Raw genomic sequence first — 20,440 nt, 5'->3', positions numbered from 1 at the left:
CAATAAACTTTTATATCACAAAACTTACACTCAATACTTTTTTCTTTACACTATTCTTTGTAGCCTACTCGAAACAAAAGATGAACACAAACACTTCTGCAACTCGTATTTCTGGAAGCAACAGTGACATTAATGCAACTGATTATACAGATATTGCACAAGATTTTGTTGCCCTTGCTCCTTCTCTCCAGGAAAGAAACCAATCGCTGTTTAACAGTGCCAATCAAGCCTCTTTGGACGAAGTCCATGGTCAAGAAACGGCACGAGAGGTTTTCACTCTTACTCCCTACCAACAAAAAAGAAACCAAGATGTGATTACCAGTACCGACATGGCTTTTTTGAATGCAGTCCACGATCAAGACATTAGTAGAGCCGAAGAAAATGATTTTGAAGCATTCATGGCTCCGGGAAGTGTGCACAGTATTAGTAATTCATTAGATGTCAGATTCGACAATAATTATACTGAACCCAACGAAGCTGAATACAATGATAGTAATAATAGCAATGACTATTCGTATGGTAAGAGTAAAAAACAAAAGTTATAACAGACTTATGAGGTTTAATGGTTGGAGAATTTATTTATACATACATATACATGTTACAGAATCTGTTCATGGATATTTGCGTATTTGCAACCCAGTAAATATAAACACTCTTCCAATCGAGTCTGATTTTGTTACCAAGAACGTGAACCAAGAGTCTCACGTCCCTTTTTATGAGCCTAATACATATGCAGAGGCTGCTACCCTAGAGTTATTCTATATGTTTGTTGAGAATAACATATCTCGCAATGTTTTTGACAAGTGTATTAAGATTGTAAATAAATACATGGCAGAACGCGGATTGCGTAAGTATATAATTAAAGATGAACTATTTATATGTAAGCTTACCATCATTTTAGCTGCGACAAATGCACTCCTGTTGTATTACAAGATGGACAAGATATTGAAGGATGAATACACTGTTTGTACAGCCACTTATGACATGTGCATGGAAAGTTGCATCCGTTTCCGTGATGTAGAAGCCAGTAATCTGATAGACGAGGAAGAACAGTGTTCTCACTGTGGTAGCCAATGGTTCAGACGTGAGAGAGATACTCTGGTCCCTGTGCAGACTTTCAAGGTTGTGCATCTCTTGCAACAACTGAGATTCAAGCTGGAGAATAGTCAAGAACGTGCCAAAATGGCGTATGGTAGAAGCCATATCATGGGTAGTCGTTTTGGTGTGTTGTGAGATGTGTTCAATGGTGGTGCTGTCCGCAGACTGTGTGAAGGCGGTATAGTTGGCCAGGATGACATCTTAGTTACTATGTTTGTTGACCAGTTCAACCCCTTTGATAATACCAAGATGTTGGCAACTATAATTCATGTTGTCAATCTAAATATCGATCCAAAAGAAAGGTATAATATAAGACATTATATATAAATATACTAATAAAATATATTTAGATATGAGAGTAACAACATGATATAGCTAGCAATTATACCTGGACCAAAACACCCAAGGGATATAGAGTCATTCCTTGAGCCGATCATTGAGGATTTTCGTATGCTGGCCACTTTGGGTATCCAGATTCAGACTGTTGCCAGACAAATTAATGTAAAGGTTCATCTTGTCATGGCAACTGGTAATAATTCAGCCGTGTCAGACTTGATGAACCTGGCCCATCACAATTCTTTCTTTGGATGTTGAGCTTGCCTTTCCAAAGGTGTTTCCAAACATCACACGATGTGTTTTTTTGGTGATGAATTGCCTGTTTGTATGAGAACTGTAGAAAATCTCCGTCAATTTGAGGGAAATGTAAGTACTTAATTATTGAATTATTGAAATATTAATACTTTCTTTTTAGAGTTACGGTGTCAATGGTCCAAATGTTTTCAGGGATCTTTCTACACTGACTAGTTCTGCTTTCTTTGGACTCAATGAGATGTATTTACTTGGACATAGTATAGGCAAACAACTACACAAAGCATTGGGTGGAAAGTTTCAGATCAGTCCCGAGATTGCAGACAATGGAGACCAGCAGCAACCACAGCAACAGCAACAACAGCAACAGCAAAGCGTATACACATTTGCCCTAAATTTCAGGCCTAACCAGATCGACAGATCCATTACCAAGTTCAGGGCAGACATCTCCGCAATATTTACTGGTAGTTGGCAATCACTGGAGGAAACAACCAGTCAACTGGTTGAACTTCCTTCTGTTTGTTGTGCCAATGGTGGTGGTAAAGAACTTTGTTCTTGCTGAAACCAGAAATGTTGTGCAAGACCTGGTAAAGGCCTGCACTATTGCCCAGCAGTGGAAAGTGACAGAGAGAGAAGTCAACATCATGGAAGAGTAAGTCAATAGCATATATATTAAACAATGTTTTAATCACTTTTATAGAGCAATTTGCCACTGACATGTATTCCTTCATTGCGAAGTCGCAGAAAAAAGGTTAAAGCCCACAATTTTTGTGATGAACCAGCACATGCTGGCTCATCTCGGCTACATGATGAGAGAGATGGGCCTGCTGCGAGCGTACAGCTGCCACCCAATCGAACGCACCATCGGTGAATACAGGGCAGCAATTGGGTCTTGGAAGGAACCAGGGAAAAATATGGAAAACATCCTGTTCCATAAGGCCGGGGTCAAACATTGCCTTGGTGGTTGGGCCTCCCGTAGAAGAACAACGAACAGGAAAACCAGCAACTTCGAAGTTGCAAGTAATGATATTGCTGGCCCCCAACTTTGGACAAACCAGACCAGAAATTCTTTGGCTGTTGTGGCAGATGAGTGTGGAATGAACTACCACAATCTAGTTAGTTCATTAGCATGTATTTGGGGCCAAGACAGCGTGTTTATGGTTGCAGAAACCACTGACATGGTTTGCATCACAAAGATGTGGAAGGACGATGTGGTATACAGAGTCCAATCTTCATTTGAAGGCAGACATGTTCAAGCCAATGACCTTGTTGTTCTCAAACACCTGAATGAGTAAGTATAATGAGTTATGTTTTATGATGTTATATTATTAATCACGTTTCAATTAATTTTTTCAAAGGTATGGATTTGTTCACAAATTCTTTTCTTAATCTGTCTTGAAAGAGACCAGGCTCTTTGCCATTGTCAACTGTCTGTGTGGCATCTGGCCCAACAATGAGGGGAAGTTTCCTATGTGAGAAAGTCTAACACTTGGTGAGATTAAAGTGGTGGAGGTGAAGTCCATCACAGGGATGACTGGTCTCATTCACAACATCAATAATGAAACCATTAGACATGTGGTATTTTCTCATCCACATTATTACGAATAGTTTTTTTCCTCTTCTTTTTTTTTCTATATATGCAAATATAAATCCTTTTTCTTTAACCTAATTACTCACTACTGTGAAGTACATTGACATGGTTAATTATTTGAAATCAGAGTTGATACTGAAACTCAAGTTGAATATATATTTAGTTAATTGGTTGTATTTCTATCTCTGACAATTTCAGAAGAGAAAAAAATATATAGCCCTTGTATTTTTACCAGAAATGGCTATTCAATTTAAAAATAAGAAAATAAAATAAAATAATGGCTCCATGAGACAAAAATAAATTTAAAGCTTTCTAAATATAGAAAAAATATTTGGTAATTGAAAAAACAGTTTTTTTCTTCCAAATTTGGCAGATTGTTTCAAATAATTGTAGATTTTTTTCTATAGTGATATATATTTTTAAGAATTGGTACAATAACTATCTTGACAACTCCTTCTGCATTTACATATTCACCAATGATAGCAGATGATGAGATGCAATGAATGGGCAATATGCAATAAAAGTTGTCTGAAAAGAATCCAAAGTCATTAGTCACAACACATCTCACTCCTGTTGCGTTCTTGACTGCAGGAATGTACCATTTTACATAGGCAAAAGTGTGGCGGATTGGTTTATATGGTTTAAGGTTGGCAATGTCATTTAAGAATATGTATTGTATTTGACTAGTATACGTTTTGATTGCGGTAGTGTTAATTATTATAAATGATGCCTGTATAAATGATCCACTTTTGTAAACCTGGCTAAGAAGATTTATGGATGACATCTTTTGAATGATATTATTTATAAGTGGCATATAAGCGACTATCTCCCAGTAATCTCGTAGATTTATATTGGCATATCTTATATGTAAAAGTTGAGAAGATGAGCATATTCTTGTTTTCTCATAGGTTCATAGTGGCCAAGCTTGAGTGGATAGCAGCTTTGAGATAATGGCTCTGTTGTGGTGGTTGAAGTTTGAAGAAGTTTTTAAGAGGAAGAATTGATGATATGAGATGAGGAGCAAAGATTTGGAGAACTTGTGTAGGTTTTATTTATTGAGAAAAGATTTGGTATCAAGTTTGACGAGGTTCCTACACTGAACTACTGCTGCTATTTACAGTCAAAGCTCGATTTAGTAATATTTGATTTAGTAATAATTGCGATTTAGTAATATTTTTTTCACAACTTTTATTCGCAGTCACATAGAGCAAATCTGCAATATTGCTAAAAAACATATGCGGAGTAAAAAAAAATCCATTTGATTTAGTAATAGTTATATAATTTAGCTTCATGGCTCTTCCCAGTACTCCACCGGATCCACTTGGGGACCCCCCCTCAACTTTCGGCTCACCCTCACCTCACTCCACCACCCCATCCAGCCCCACCACCTCACAACGCACGTACTCGGTCGCTGCTACTCTCGCACCTACTGCTCTTCTTCCTCACCAACCTCGTATCATATATGGCGATTCCATTGATGGGTTACCACGCATCTGGCGTGCTGGTACCGCACCCCACACTGTTTTTTATAACGCTCCTCTTCCCACTTCTCCTCTCCACAATGTCTTCTGGCATGCCCTGAAAAGCTCTGCTTTTGCAGACTCTATCGTAAAAGTTACTCTTCCCAGTCGTTCTGCTCCTACTGCTCTCGAGGTCCAATTCCTCGACGCTGCTTCCTGTGCTATTGCGTGCGCGCATCCTATTTTTGTTTCTGATCAATACTTCCCAGCCTGTATTGCCGTTGCTCCTGGTCGCAAGGTATATCGGGTAACATTGTCTCGACTCCCTGGTGTTCGTTATCCTGATTTAGTAACTGGACTTCAACGGTGCCTTGCCCCTTTCGGAATTGTACGCGAAATTGTGGTCCGCGAGAGTTATACCTTTTTCGATGGCACTGGCAGTGTCCTCCTTGAACGACCCGACCCACCAGCTCAGCAAGTCGCCAAGCTTGCCTACAAGATTTCTTACAACGACAACACTACCATCCTTGGAGAATGGGCACATATGGGCTCCCATTGCAAATACTGCAAACAAATGGGCCACGACATCGATGCCTGCCCTGCACGCTCTTCAGAAACACGCACCTGTCACAGCTGCAACAAGCCTGGCCATTTGCAAGCTAACTGTCCCCACGTCTCCGAACCTGGTCATAGGTCAGCAACCACTAACAAACGCTCTCGCCACCTCAACCGTGTTCCTCACCAGGATCGCATTGTGCTGCCCCGCCCCCTGACAACTAATCTCCCCACTGGTACATCTGCGGATTCCATCCACAATCCGGCTAACAAAGCTTCATCTTCTCTTCTGCCGATTGAACCACAACGCAAAGCCAAGGTAGTCAACCATGCTGAAGAGGAAACACCATCCGACAACACCGCCTATATTGTAGATCCTGAAGACGACACAATGCTCGACGCCCTTCCAGAACAGGTAAATTCTGACAAAGCCCAATTGCAACAGGAGCCTGAGAAGGCCGCCGATGAGCAGGCTCTCCTGGAGGCTATTCAGGCTACTGAAACTGAAAGAGTACGTCGTCTTACCCGACATACGCCCAACCGCAACACGAGACGCAGTCTTTCCACGTCCCCCACACGCAGGAACACTGCCTCTTGTAACTCTTCGCTCTCCCCTCCACCCCGGTTCACCCGTCAAGCCCTCGGCGCAGAGGCCAAATCTAACCAATGATTACCATTGGAACTATGAACTGCAGAGGCCTCCCCAAGGTGGGACGACCCGAAACACGCTCATTATTTATACACCACTTACGTTCGAAGGGAATTGATCTCCTCGCCCTTCAAGAAACCCATGCCCACTCTATTGCTCTTCAAGACACATTTACTATGCAATTCCAATCTCCTTCTTCTCTTTGGTCTCCTCATTGTGGACTTGTATGCCTTTCAAAAGATATTATGCTTACTGATCCATTGTTTAGTATATGCGGCCGCTGCATCACTGCTACAGTATCTCACGCACAGTCTATGTTCAACTCTTTCCGTATCTGTGTCATTTATGCTCCCACTACTTATCGCGAACGACATTCGTTCCTCACCTCTCTTCTTCACAATCCTCTCTTGATACCCGCGTCACCCACTAATATGATTCTATTGGGCGACCTCAATCACTCACTCACTACTACCACCGCCCATAGCACTCCACCTCGCCCATGGCTTCAATTTCTCACCGACCGCCTTGTGGACTGTGTGACTCCCACCGGCAAGGTACCTCAACCTACCTTTCACCGTGGGACATCATCCTCCACAATTGACTACATATTCGCCTCCTCCGACCTTGCTTCTTGTGCCACCTCACACTCGGTGGAATATATACACTCACAGTGGTCTGACCATTGTCTGGTCACAGTCGTACTCTCCCTTCCTTCTTCTCGGACCAGTGGTAAAGGCCTTTGGCGGGCGAACCCTCGCCTTGCTCAGCTCACTTCCTTCCAGGACGAACTTTCTGTCTTTCTTTACACCTTTGTTCCCACTCTCCCCGCCTCCAATTCCCCACAGACAAACTGGGATTTAGTCAAGTCTGAAGTGACTAGATTCATTAAACGTTTCTCTCGTCGAATCTCACCTTCCCTGTCCACTCTAGAAGCACAACTTCAAAGTCGGCGTGATAAGTTGATTCTTCGGTTTCGCCATCAACCCGCCCAGAACTTTCAGCTTCCTGTAATCGAACGCAAGCTCCAACAGGTTCAACTGGAACGCGTAGCAATTCTTGCTCTCTGGGCTGGCCGACAATGGCGCGAACAGGGTGAAACCTCTGCCGGTTTCCTTAAACGCACCATTGCTACACGTCAGTCCAAAAAACTCATCACCAGCCTACGCCATCCTGTTACCAACTATCTTTGCACTGAGCCTGACAGCATGACGGAGGCTGCTGCCACCTTCTATGAGACTCTCTACTCTCCTGAGCCCATCACTTCTGCTGCTGTTGATGATCTTCTCCAGAATCTTCCTGACAATCTTGCCCTCACTGATCTCACTCAACATTGCCTCACTCGCAAATTTTCCCTCAACACTATTCGTCAAGGTGCCTCTCGATCCCCCAATGCCAGTAGCCCTGGTCCTGACGGATTGCCATACGAGATTCTGCGACTCATACTTGACCACCCCAAATGCTCCACTCTTGTCTCGCGTGTATATAACGAAGCTTTGTTGGATGGTGTCTTTCCCCCCACTTGGATGTCCACCTGCGTGTGTCTTCTCCCGAAAAAAGGCGACCTTACCTCCCTTTGGAATTGGCGACCCATCGCACTTATCAACACTGATGCTAAGGTCTTCACTCGTCTTCTTAACTCTCGTTTGATCCCTGCTGCCACTCCTCTTGTCACTCCCTACCAAACTGGCTTTGTTCAAGGACAATTTATTGCTGATAATGGGATGCTCACCCGGATGGTCATGGCTCAGGCACTTCAGGAAAGCTCGACTGGAGTGGGTCTTCTTCTTGATCAGGAGAAAGCGTACGACCGAGTCCACCCAGAATACTTGCGCCGAGTTCTCGATCACTTTCGCTTTCCTAAATCTATAATAACTTGTATCACCCAATTGTTTTTCTCTACACAGATTCAGATCAACGTTAATGGCTTCCTATCTCGCCCTCTCACACAATTGCGTGGCCTCCGTCAAGGCGACCCTCTCTCTCCCATCTTGTTCAATTTGGCTTTTGAACCTTTGTTGCGACGGGTTATAAGTGATCAATCCTTCCTCGGTTTTCGACCTTCTGTCCCTGATAGTGTGGCTACTATTCCTCCTATTAAACTTCTAGCTTATGCTGACGATCTTCTGGTATTTCTCCCAGATCCGGCTCACCTTACTCGACTCCACACACATCTCACCACCTATTCCGCTGCGTCCAATGCGCGTATCAACCTCCACAAAATGCAAGCTTTCTCACTATCTGGTAGTCCTCTCCCCGATTGGACCTCCACCCTCCATCGTCATAACATTACCGATTGGCATGACCGCACCTCGCCCGTACCTCTCCATTATCTTGGCTTTCCGCTGATTCACTCCAAGGCTCAACGGGACTCGTTCTGCTCATCTCTTCTCCAAAGGATTGAGGACAGCTGCAATCTTCACTCATCTCGCTGTCTCTCCTTTCGGGGTAAAGCCACTGTTCTAACATCTCTCATACTCTCTCAGCTTTGGCATGTTTTGCGTGTGGTCTCTCTACCTATGTCCTTCTTTCAGAAGATCAGGTCCATCATGGGTAGCTTCCTTCAACGTGGCACCTTCCCCCCGATTTCTTTGGATACTTTCTGCCTCCCACGCATGCAAGGTGGACTTGGTATCATCGATCCTAAGACGCAGCAGAGCGCTCTACAACTTTGTTGGCTTCAACCTATCGTCCGCGCTCCTCGGTCCCCACCTGGTTTGGTCCCACGCTGGATGTCCGGATTGTTACAGCCTTCACTTCCATCTCTTTCTCCCCTATTTCCCCTTCTATTTCCAAGTATGCGTCCTTCTGGATGGCGGGATCTTACCTCTCCTCTACATTTAGCCTTCGCTGCCATTGACCATCTGCTGCACAACTTTGATAATGTTGTGGTAAATTCGACTACTTGCCTTGCTTTGCCTCTCTCAGCAGTCACCATTGTCCCTGCTTCCCAAGCACGCTTCCCCCCATCTTGGCAAGATCTTTTGGTTTCCCACCTCTACACCTTTGACCCTGCCCCGGCGTCGCTACGGTCTATCTCCATCACCAGCAGCCACCCACGCTCTCGTGTTATTAATAAGTTCCTTGGCCGAGTTCAACTCAACACTCTCACATTACATTTGATAATCGTTTGTGCTTGTTGCTCTCCTCGTGAACTGACCGAACAATATCCGTCTCTGCTCATTCAAGATGGCACATCAATTGACTTGTTCCCTTTCTTTAATGCGCTCGTACCTTCTCAGACTTGGGCACGCCTTTCCACACGCACTTTCCGTGGGCTGTGCTCCCACCATCTCGTCCGTGCCCGCTATTTCGATCCCCCTCGTGGCTCTCGTCATTGGCGGAAATTTTGGTCTTTCCCCCTTCCCCTGGTGGCTCGTAACATTTGGTTTCGTGGTCTACACAACAAGATTTCTTGCCAAGCCCGTCTTCACTCTTTGCTTCCTCTCACCTTTCCCTCTCCTACCTGCTCTATTTGCTCTCTCTCCTCCGACTCCCAAGACCACTTCTTCTTCACTTGTCCTCTCAAAAACGCGGTGTGGATCGGCATGTGGCTGGAATTCTTTGGCACAATACCTACCCCAACCGCACTACACAACGCTTTTCACTTCTTCTCTTTTCCCTCTTCCTTAAACTCTTCTATTCCCCCTTCTACCGTCTTTGGATGCACCCTCCTTGCGATATGGCGTCACCACTGGACTTTCATTTTTGACGATTCACCATTTGTTCCGTCTGCTGTTGTTGGTACGGCTCGCAAGACCCTAACCCGCATTTGCCAAGAATTAGACCTCGATCCTCTCTTTTAAAAAAAAACTTATACTTATATTTATTATAATTAACAAAAACAAAAACCCCCCAAAAAACATTGAAAAAGCTAGAAAACCCTCCAAACAAATGCTGTGATCACTCTTTTGATTATCTTCTTTTGAGTATCACCAGACCCCCCAAGCCTAATAAAATGCTTCTTACAAACAAAAAAAAATATAATTTAGCTTCTCCCAAAAGTATTACTAAATTAAGCTTTGACTGTATATTGTTTTAGATTGGGAAAATTATATGACTGAGGTCAGGTAATCGATCCTATCTGAGCCTTAATCAGAGCAACATGATCTTAGAATAATTAATGTATGATTAATTATATAAATGTGTGTAGTCCCAATGAAGTATTAACATAGAAAGTAAATGTGTTTATGAGTTATAATTATGCCTATAATAATCCACTGATATATCTCATATTATGGTGATATCATCATATGAAATATAATTACTATCATTCATGATAAATCTGTGTGTTAAATAATAAAGTAATTGGTAGACACCTTTGACTGGAATAGATGAGGCCATATATTATTTCCTTCAGGCTTATTCTCAATTACAGCAGTAGTCAATACTCATTTACAATAAGCTCGTTACTTCTGATTTGATGCATATTGTTTATAGAGTTAAGAAAAACACTAAAGTTGAAATTTTGTAGCATATTGATTAGTGGCATATTGTTTTGTAGCATATTGGTTGGTGATATCTTAGTTGGTGACATATTGGTGTTCATAAGCTCACTCAGTAATGTTTTTTGATTTTCGTTTTTAAGTAGAGATATAATTGTATAGATGAGATTGGCCTTTGATGTATCTTCTATATATTTCTTCATAAATGTTGCTTCAAAACCATTCTTGTCATTTGTTTTATACACTTTAAGTATACTGTTAAAGCGTTCAAAGCTGAATAGTCAATATTCATAATACGGTCCAAAGTTAACCACTGTTTTCTGTATGTGAAGATGTAGATGCGTATTTGGGGAGATAAACTGCTCCCCATAATATTTCTCACTCTTTTGGCAAAACAACTGCGAACAAAAATGAGCCTCAGCTAGGTGGCAGTATGTGATATTGGGCATGGCTAGGTAGCAACAAGCATTGACAAAGCACATCCAGTTGTCAAAATGTTCTTGTGGAAGACAGCCAAGCAGAATGGCAGGAGAGTATACAAGGCATCAGAACTTCTATTTGTTGGCCTTCATAAAAGGAAAATCCTTTGCAATTTTCTTTCTCAGGGAAATGGAGCCAATGGAAACTTTTAATATGTTTGCTTCGTCTTGCATGGTGGCTAGGTCCGTCTTGGTGATAAGATTAACAACTCTCCACTTTTCTATGACTCTTTTAGTCATACCAAGGAAGAGGTTGTGGATAGAATTGATTATGGTGCATTCAACAGCATTGAAATAAGGAAGCTGATAGAGCTCCAACCAGCGGACACCATTTGCTTTCTCCATCCTTTTTTGCTTGGCCTTGTTTCTTGCATTTTTCTATGTGATGGCAAATTGGTGGCTATCTTTATTGGTTCGAACCATCCAGCTGGAGAATAAAGATCCAGAATAGTTCATGCCTCTGTTATTAGGCAGGTGAGTGAATATGCAGTTGCATATGTGAGATGTGAACTCACAGGTCTTGCAGGCAGCAGGAATATCATGGGCAACAAGAGGCAGGGGAGCATAAACACAAATATCTTGGGGACATTGGACGGTAGATATCATTACATCATGATATAATAGTTGCAATTCCTTGACAAGGGGACGGAGGTAGTGATTAATCTCACTTGTTTTGGCTTCACTGGGCTCCGGCATCAGACCAACAAGAACAACAATTTTTTTTCTTATATCTTTCTTCCCTTGGTAAGTTGTTGATCAAAAGATATATTGCTCTGCAAGAATATGTAACACCATTAAAGGGTTGGAACCAGTCTATGTTGAGCGTGAACATGATGGATCGTTCATCACATACAAATTGTTGATTATCTTGGTCTTTTAGTGCACTCTATTTTGTGCTGTTTTAAATGTCAAACATTGTTTCAGAGACTTGCTGTCTGCCTCTCTACATGTTGATCGATTCTTCAAAACCAGAATGGCAAAAGAGTGTGCACAATATAGCAGTAGCAGAGATGTATATATACATCTTTTTTGGTCATTGCATGTTGTTTGACCTTTGCAGAAGAAGTTTGTTTCCATAAACCAGTTCAGCAAGTTTTCATGAAGCACAGCACTCAGGGAATGATTCAGACTCAAGATATATTGTATTACATTTACTGCATGCGACATAATAATGTACTCCACCAGCCAATAAGTTAACTTCTGTCATGGAATTAAGGCCACTCAAGCTCAGAGGAAGGTGGAATGATTGCCCAAAATGTGCTAGCATCTCATTGATAAACTTTAACAGTAATACACTACCAGAATCCACGACATATTTTGATATGAAAAAGGCGGCAAAAGAAACAATGAAGGCATGTGTTGGATCTTCTGGCATATTTGAAGGAGTGTAGAGATTTATTTCACAATTGATTAATATAAGTTAAACAATCTTATTATTTCTTTATACTAACCATCGAATTCTTGAGACTCTTCTTTAAGCTTTTTGAAGAAGTCTAAATCAATGCTATTGTTGTCATTATTGTCATTATCATTTTGGGCAAAAAAAATATCATTATCAGCAGAAAGAGATAAGTCATTAAGTTCTATTAGAAAATCATTATATAAGACAACTGGAAATGATATTTGATTGTATAATTTTGATCAATTTATATGCTTACCTTCAACATGATTTCCAAAATATTCATCAATAAAGTCTTCAATATACTCTTCTGTATCATTGAATTCGGAATCAATGTTCATGGAGCTATTATTCACTGATTGAGACACTTCTGTACGCAAGGCTATAGTTTAAAGAAGTTTAATTAGATAAAATTTGAAAATAAAGAATACTGTTATATGTGTATAAGACAATCTCTGGGCTTGCATCTCATTATCTCTTTTTGAATGTCTTTGGTATGTCTGAAAAGTTAGGGAAATATAGTCTTTGCTATCAAGAGAACAGACAGAGTATCTGCATTGAGTCAGATAGTTGGTGTTTTGGGGCATGATAGCATTTTGAGATTTGTGTAATAGGGGGTTTCATTATTGGTTTTAGATTTTATTTTATTTTTGACTTAGCATTTTTATTCAAATATTATAAATAACAAAAAGCATTACTTTACTTATATTTTCTGTTTATTTTGATAGAAGTAGTATATTATATTATTTAATATATCTTAAATATGTTTATTCAAAGTGTTGTAAATGAGTATTGACTACTGCTGTAATTGAGAATAAGTCTGAAGGAAATAATATAAGGCCTCAGCTATTCCAGTCAAAGGTGTCTACTGGTTACTTTATTATTTAACACACAGGTTTAGCATGCATGATAGTGATTATATTTCATATGATGATATCACCATAATATGGGATATATCAGTGGATTATTATAAGCATAATTATAACTCATAAACACATTTACTTTCGATGTTAATACTTCATTGGGATTACACACATTTATATAATTAATCATACATTAATTATCCCAAGATCACGTTGCTCTGATTAAGGCTCAGATAGGATAGATTACCTGACCCCAGTCATATAATTTTCCCAATCCAAAACAATATAAATAGCAGTAGTAGTTCAGTGTAGGAACCGGACCAAACTTTGATACCAAATCTTTCTCAATAAACAAAACCTACACAAGTTCTTACAAATCTTCGTTCCTAATCTCAAATCTTCAATTCTTCCTCTTAAAAACTTCTTCAACTTCAACCACCACAACACAGAATCTTACAAGAGTTGCCAAAGTCTTTGCAATATATATATTTTTTAAAAAAAGTGTTTTTTCTTATAGATATATGAAAATTAATTATGGACATAAGCTATGACATAGTAAAAGTTAAAGAAGTATAAAGATCACGTTAAAAATTTTATTTCTAGATTATATACTCTTTTTCATATTAGAGGTTTTATTATCTGCTTTAGATTTTATTTTATTTTTTCTGAGATTTAAGTTTTAACCAATAATAATGGATATAAAAAAATATTATTGAACCCCTCTCATGTTAGCTAATTTAATGTATAAAGTCTTTTAAAAAATCACTTTTTTTGTTTATTATTCTAGATATATTTACTGTTTACATAGAGATACTGATGGGCTAAAATTTATGAAAAGTCTTTGTGTTGTGGTGGTTGAAGTTGAAGAAGTTTTTAAGAGGAAGAATTGAAGATTTGAAATTAGGAATGAAGATTCATGAGAACTTGTGTAGGTTTTGTTTATTGAGAAAGATTTTATATCAAAGTTTGACGAGGTTCCTACACTGAACTACTACTGCTATTTATATTGTTTTGGATTGGGAAAATTATATGACTGGGGTCAGGTAATCGATCCTATCTGAGCCTTAATCAGAGCAACGTGATCTTGGGATAATTAATGTATGATTAATTATATAAATGTGTGTAATCCCAATGAAGTATTAACATCGAAAGTAAATGTGTTTATGAGTTATAATTATGCTTATAATAATCCACTGATATATCCCATATTATGGTGATATCATCATATGAAATATAATCACTATCATGCATGCTAAACCTGTGTGTTAAATAATAAAGTAACCAGTAGACACCTTTGACTGGAATAGCTGAGGCCTTATATTATTTCCTTCAGACTTATTCTCAATTACAGCAGTAGTCAATACTCATTTACAACATTCTGCATATGTCTTGAGAATACTTTGAGAGTATATTGAATATAATATAATTTAATTATATTGCATATCTTAAATAACTGTCATTGCTCATGTCAAATAATAATAGAGCATGTCTTCAATTAAAAGTTTATAGAATACAAATTCTTTATAATTAGAGGTTTCTAGAAAAAGAATAATTTATGGGCAAAATATTGATTCCATGCCTTATAAATTCCTGTGAAAATATTGCAGTTTAATATTTAATCAAAAAAAAATTAGTTCTATTCTTCATCTAATAAAATAATAGAAAATTTATATTGCCATCTAGAGTGAAAAACTGACCAGAAATGAAATTTTGGTCTCTTATTTCCCCTATTGAAACTGATATTTCTGAAAGTAAAATCATATTGTTGTGAATGAGTATTGATTACTGCTGAATCTGAGAGTAAGACTGAAGGATAAAATAATATCCTCAGCTATTCCAGTCAAACGGATCTCCCTTTATGATATTATCTAATACACAGATCATCATACACATAATTGATTATTTATTATTATCACCATGACATGGGATATACAAATACATATACATTATATATATGGCATCATTATATTTCATTTACATATTTCTTTTATTATACAAATACTTAATTGAGAGACTACAACTACAACTATTTAATATTATGAAACATTACCCAAGTATCTGGGTGGGAATACTAAAATATTACCAATAGCATAAATGCTCTTCTTTACCAAAACTCTTGGACTGATCTGACTGGAGAAGTATCATATTAATTGGTCTTTCCGGATCTTTCCAGAAGAACAATACTTCTGGAAGATGACTCATCGTGATAAAGATTACTTAAGCACACACTGAATTACAAATTAGAAAAACATATAAATATCAGTAGATAGTTCCGCGTAGAAAAGTCGAATTTTGATCATTCTTTACTTTTCTTTTGAAATAAACAACCTACACAAGTTCTCACGAATTCTTTCGTCTATATTATATTTTGCTTTATTTTCTCCCCACAACACATATAATTTTTCTAGTGTGGACAAAGGGGACCAGGGAATCACTGTTGATGGGGCCTTGCAACCTCAGATAGTTCGGCCCAGTCAGCAGATAAGTGTCATTCTTGTTGACTTGTGTGACTATCATAGGATTCAGCCATCGGTCTTGGAGCTTCATCACTGGCTTGTTATTATACATAAGAACTTACTCACTCACCAAGAACCTCTTACATGGGCTCACTTGTATGTCATAATGCCTTTTGTCCTGGAGTTGCCTTTTCTTGATTCTTGTCCACGCCTCCTTGAATAACCCATTGGTTAACTGTTGTATAGTCTTAACTCTGTTAGCTATCTCAATTACTGCTTCATCTTCAACAAAGTCTGTCCTTGGAGCTGGCCAGATCGCGGGAGTGCGGATATTGTACCCAAAGAGAAGTATGGAGGGACTATGACCTGTGGAGTTGTTAACCAGAAAACGGAGAACCAGATGAGCAGAGTTGATATATTTGTCTCATTGGTCTTGAACACTGGCATCTTGGGTTATCTTCACCAGGGTCTGAACTAAAGTCTGGTTCAATTGCTTGCACATATCATTGATTTGCAGACAGTAGGCAGTGGTGGTGAGATGGCGGCAACCCAGAGAGAACAAAAACTCACAGACAAAACCAGAAGTGAAGTTACTACCCCTATCAGTAAGGATGTACTTTGGGACCCCATAAGTAACTACGATCTGATCATACATGAAGGTAGCAGTAGTCTCTGTGGTAATGTCTTGGATGGGCATAGCAATTGGCTACCTGATAAGATAGTCAACAGCAACCAGAAGATAATGGAAACCATTCACAGAAGTCTTGATCAGGTTCACTGCATCACATCCTACCATGTAAAATGGGTGCACCAGTGTTATGATGGGTCTTGCTGGTTCATATCTCTTCCAGACCTTTCTTGCTCAGACCTGCCAGTTTATATACCCTTGAACTATCTTACAGACCAACTCGAACAAGTGCAGACCAGTATACTGTATATGGACTTGTCTCCAAGTGTGGTTGACGCCTTGATGTTCCTCACAATGCACCTTACTTACCACTCCTTCTGCAATACCCTTGTATAATAATTTTTGACTATAAGGAACCTCAGAATCCCAGCGAAAGAGTTTGCCCTGAAATGCAGTATACTTCTTGGTCTGGTAACAAACCTTACGTTTGATATTGGGAGTGGAGTCAGTAGGAAATTAGCCGTTATGTGTAAGAAAATAAAAAATTGATAAATATAGAGGATAATCCATTTGAAAAATAAGATAGTAAAAAAGAAAATATAAGATATTTTAAAGTTAATTCTATGAGAATTTGATGTTTGAAAGATAATATATTTGGGTTTACAAAATATTTCAAAAGAGAAGTTTTAAAGAAAATAATTTGTGTTGAAGAATACTTGTGTAGTATAAGGTGATAATAGGAATTGATATAATATTTGGTGATATTTTTGAAATAATTTTAATAAGAGTGTAAACAGATAGTTTATAGAATAAAATTAATGGTAATTTTTTCTGGAGAATAGCATTTGCTAATTAAGTCAAAGGTGTTGAATTAAGAAAAGATAATAGAGTAGAGAAAAAATAGAGAAGGATTGAAACAATTTTTAAAATTAACGAAATTAAAAAATTTAACTTTACTAATATAAGATAGGGGGAAATAAAAATATAAAAGAAGTTGCTGCAGAAGAAAATAGAAATGTCAAGAAAAAGCCAGCCAATATGGAGTTTTTAGAAAACTTGTACTGGGTTTACTGAGGGGGAAGATGAGAGAGAGCATCTGCTGAATTGTCATGGCTAGGCTGGTGTTGTATTACAAAATTATATTTCATGAGAGCGACAGCCCATCTTGACAGTCTTGGTGAAGGATTTGGGTTCTTGATAATATAGACAAGCGCAGCATAGTCTGTTCGCAGGGTGAAACAACACCCAGCAAGGTAATGGCGGTATCTCACAGTGCCCCAAATGAGTGCCAAGGCTTTCAGATGAGTTGCAGCATAATTTCTCTCTGGTCTCCTTAGCCCTCTCGATCCATAAGCAATTATGGTCTCCTCCTCCAAGCGATTGCCTGGAGCTTGTGACAAAACCGCATCAAGGCCATGGGGTAATGCATCAGTTGTCAGGATTTGCACCTGACCACGATCCAGAAAAGTCAAAATCGGTGGACTCACCAAAGCAGACCAGAGTGCCAAAAACGCCTTTTCTTGCTCGGGGCCCCAAACGAAAGACATGTTCTTCTTTAGCATCTTTACTAATGGTTGAACCACCTTAGCATAAACGAGAATAAACCAATGATAGTAGTCTGCCATGCCAAGAAAAGTATGAACCTTGTTCACATTACGAGGCACAGTCAAAGTCAACAACTTCTCAACATTGTGAGCACATGGTGAGAGACCTGAACCAGACACAACATGACTGAGATACTTGATTGACAGCTGTGCAAAGAAACACTTGCTATACTTTAACTTGAAATTTGCCTTCTTGCACGCCTCAAAGACCAGGCCCAGGTGAGTCTCATGTTCCTCCAACGTCTTGTAAAAAATAATAACATCGTCAATGAACACATAGGCGAAATTGTCCAAAAAGTTCCCCAAGATCTTGGACATTGTTCTTTGAAATATGGACAGAGCAGAGGTCAAACCAAAGGGCATCACAGTGAACTCAAAGGTTCTTTGACAAGTCATGAAGCCAGTGCACTCGATTGACTCCTCTGCTACAGGAATCTGCTAGTAACTGCTTGCTGCATCCAGAGTGAAGAAAAAGACCAAACCACTCAGCAAGTCTAGAAGATCATTGATATGCAGAAGGGGAAAAGCATCTTTAATGGTGACCTAATTAAGCTTGTGATAATCTACAACCAGACACAAAGACTTGTTGTGCTTCCAAACAAAGAAGACTGGAGAAGTCCACAAACCACGCAAAGGACAGATAAGCTCTAAGGCCAACAAATTATCCAACTCACATTTCAGTGACTCGTTCTCCTCCCAAGTCAAGCAGTATGGTCTTGAATGGATTGGCTTCAAGGAAGACACCAGAATCTCATAATCCAGAAGGTTGACCCAACTCAGACCAGAATTCTCTACAAACACATCTTGATTTATATCGACAATGCTGGCAATCCTGGGGGGAAGACTCTTGGCCTCAGCCTCAGAAACTGATAACACCTTCTCAACATAGTTGAGCAACTGCTCCTTACCTCGGGTATCCTTTAACGTAGACCCTATTCCTACAACAGACTCCTCTCAGACATTGACAGAGTAGAGGGGGGGGGGGGGGGGGGGGGGGGATCCTTTGCCTGACCTTGCAGCTCGACCATACCCAATCCATACTTTATGGAGATGACAATGCAGGCATCATTTAGGCGCAGATGAATGTCATAAGCTCAGAACCAAGTCATTCCCAGAAGACACAGATTGTAGTTGGAGCCACCATTCTTGATACACATGGTGTCAGGCCTCAGTTTCCCAGCAACACAAATTAGGATGCTGACAGTTATATTGCAGGGGGATGAGCCTGGCCATCCAAGGAAGAGAAAGGCAGACGATTGACATTGGGCACCAAACCAAGACAAAGAGCCAAAGCCTTGCTGATGATGGACACACTTGCACTCAAGTCAAAGATTGCTGGGATAACCTGACCATTGATGGTGATAAGAGCTCTCAGAGGTTGACTTGATGCAAAGTCTTTATAGTTGTAGTGATAGTTATAGACTGTGCTGTTGCTGTTGTACCCATCGAGCTTGCTATCGGAATTCAGGTTTGCAGCATTGGTCTCCAGGGACTGGGTTTCCCAATCGTCTGAATAAAAAAGTCTCACTGTTAGACGACTTCTCTTGGTGTTGGACCATGTTCACCTCAGAGGCGATGACCTTCCACTTCTGGCCAGATAAGAAATGCAACTCATCCTTGACGTCCTTGGACGCACACTTGTCCAAGTTAAGTCAATCGGCCAGATAAATACCAGCGTCCACACTCTTCAGTCTCTCCCAGACATCTTTGCAACTGATGTGTACTGGGAGTTCCCTTGGAGGCGGATGCAAATAACGGGACTTGGGGGCCAAAGGGGAAGAACCAATAGGAGGAGAGAGGTCAGGAGCCAGAGTCATGTAGATATCATTGGTAGGGAAAGTGTTGAGCTGACCCTGTGCATATAAGTGCTGTTAAAGAGATAGAAGTATGTTTGAGAGAGAGTGTAATGGCACTGTTTTGTCAACAGCCTTTCCTTTGTTATGAGTGTATGGATTCTTAGAAGACGACAGGTTGACCACCCTAGCATGCTTGGCAGCATATACCAGAGTGGTCTCAACCATGTTGACAGCAGTGTCTTCAAAGACAGATATTTTAGGATGGTTACAGGCGTCAGGAAAACTTACTGATGCCCTTGGCCTTTTTCCAAATCGTTGTTCTTGTTCAAACGCTTGGGGCAATCAGGTTTGATATGACCTTCTTCCTTGCACCAGAAGAGCCAGCCAAACTAGACACAGGACCAGACCTACCAAAACCAGACCCACAAGGACCAGAACCACCAAAACCAGACAAACCAAATCTAAAAGAACCAGATGCTTGAGGAAGGAAATGACAAGTGTCAAACAAATAGATCTTCATGGATCTGAATTCTTGAATGAGCTCAGAGAGGGCATCCTCTACAAAGGAGTTTTTGGATATCAAACCCTATCCAGAGAAGTCACCAAACTTGGGAACCAAGCGCAAATCAGAATAATGATACTTCTCTTTGACTGCCTCCACCTTGGCGGCCCAACAAACCAACTTGTCCCAGGAGTGAGGAAGACCAGACTTCTCTACCTCATAAGCAATCTCTGGATGGAGAGCCTTCAATAAAATCCAGATTTTCTTGGCCTCATTGGCCAAAGCAACTAGACCAAAAAGCTCCTGCAAGCAAAGAGCCATCTCACTAAT

General features: G+C 40.0%; 6 protein-coding genes across 6 annotated transcripts; 3 read left to right on the top strand and 3 right to left on the bottom strand.

The window, feature by feature from the left end:
* Positions 1–80: 80 nt before the first annotated feature.
* PHYBLDRAFT_143822 (hypothetical protein) lies at positions 81–3,143 on the top strand (the record flags this gene model as incomplete). The annotated part of the gene is made up of 10 exons (XM_018431077.1): positions 81–519; positions 605–847; positions 902–1,192; positions 1,235–1,400; positions 1,506–1,627; positions 1,694–1,800; positions 1,850–2,225; positions 2,269–2,338; positions 2,438–2,977; positions 3,089–3,143. 10 exons carry the CDS (start codon positions 81–83, stop codon positions 3,141–3,143), a joined length of 2,409 nt encoding a protein of 802 aa, XP_018293617.1.
* Positions 3,144–4,567: 1,424 nt separating this feature from the next.
* PHYBLDRAFT_166807 (CCHC-type zinc finger transcription factor) lies at positions 4,568–9,744 on the top strand (the record flags this gene model as incomplete). Its single annotated transcript, XM_018435497.1, has 4 exons — positions 4,568–5,916; positions 5,988–6,886; positions 8,337–8,386; positions 8,425–9,744. 4 exons carry the CDS (start codon positions 4,568–4,570, stop codon positions 9,742–9,744), a joined length of 3,618 nt encoding a protein of 1,205 aa, XP_018293616.1.
* Positions 9,745–10,937: 1,193 nt separating this feature from the next.
* Positions 10,938–11,558, bottom strand: PHYBLDRAFT_143819 (hypothetical protein; the record flags this gene model as incomplete). Its single annotated transcript, XM_018431076.1, has 2 exons — positions 10,938–11,240; positions 11,283–11,558. The coding sequence occupies 2 exons, from the start codon at positions 11,556–11,558 to the stop codon at positions 10,938–10,940; spliced, it is 579 nt and encodes a 192-aa protein (XP_018293615.1).
* A 400-nt stretch (positions 11,559–11,958) lies between these two features.
* On the bottom strand, positions 11,959–13,169 carry PHYBLDRAFT_166806 (hypothetical protein; the record flags this gene model as incomplete). Its single annotated transcript, XM_018435496.1, has 4 exons — positions 11,959–12,230; positions 12,314–12,445; positions 12,521–12,643; positions 13,151–13,169. The coding sequence occupies 4 exons, from the start codon at positions 13,167–13,169 to the stop codon at positions 11,959–11,961; spliced, it is 546 nt and encodes a 181-aa protein (XP_018293614.1).
* Positions 13,170–14,826: 1,657 nt separating this feature from the next.
* PHYBLDRAFT_143817 (hypothetical protein) lies at positions 14,827–16,604 on the top strand (the record flags this gene model as incomplete). The annotated part of the gene is made up of 4 exons (XM_018431075.1): positions 14,827–14,875; positions 15,544–15,736; positions 15,827–16,047; positions 16,102–16,604. The coding sequence occupies 4 exons, from the start codon at positions 14,827–14,829 to the stop codon at positions 16,602–16,604; spliced, it is 966 nt and encodes a 321-aa protein (XP_018293613.1).
* Positions 16,605–19,016: 2,412 nt separating this feature from the next.
* On the bottom strand, positions 19,017–20,431 carry PHYBLDRAFT_166804 (hypothetical protein; the record flags this gene model as incomplete). The annotated part of the gene is made up of 5 exons (XM_018435495.1): positions 19,017–19,321; positions 19,485–19,680; positions 19,726–19,847; positions 20,020–20,166; positions 20,212–20,431. 5 exons carry the CDS (start codon positions 20,429–20,431, stop codon positions 19,017–19,019), a joined length of 990 nt encoding a protein of 329 aa, XP_018293612.1.
* Positions 20,432–20,440: the final 9 nt, after the last annotated feature.

The sequence above is a fragment of the Phycomyces blakesleeanus genome, assembly GCF_001638985.1.
Source record: "Phycomyces blakesleeanus NRRL 1555(-) unplaced genomic scaffold PHYBLscaffold_7, whole genome shotgun sequence".
NCBI classification, from domain to species: domain Eukaryota; kingdom Fungi; phylum Mucoromycota; class Mucoromycetes; order Mucorales; family Phycomycetaceae; genus Phycomyces; species Phycomyces blakesleeanus.
This window is presented reverse-complemented; position numbering and strand designations above follow the sequence as displayed.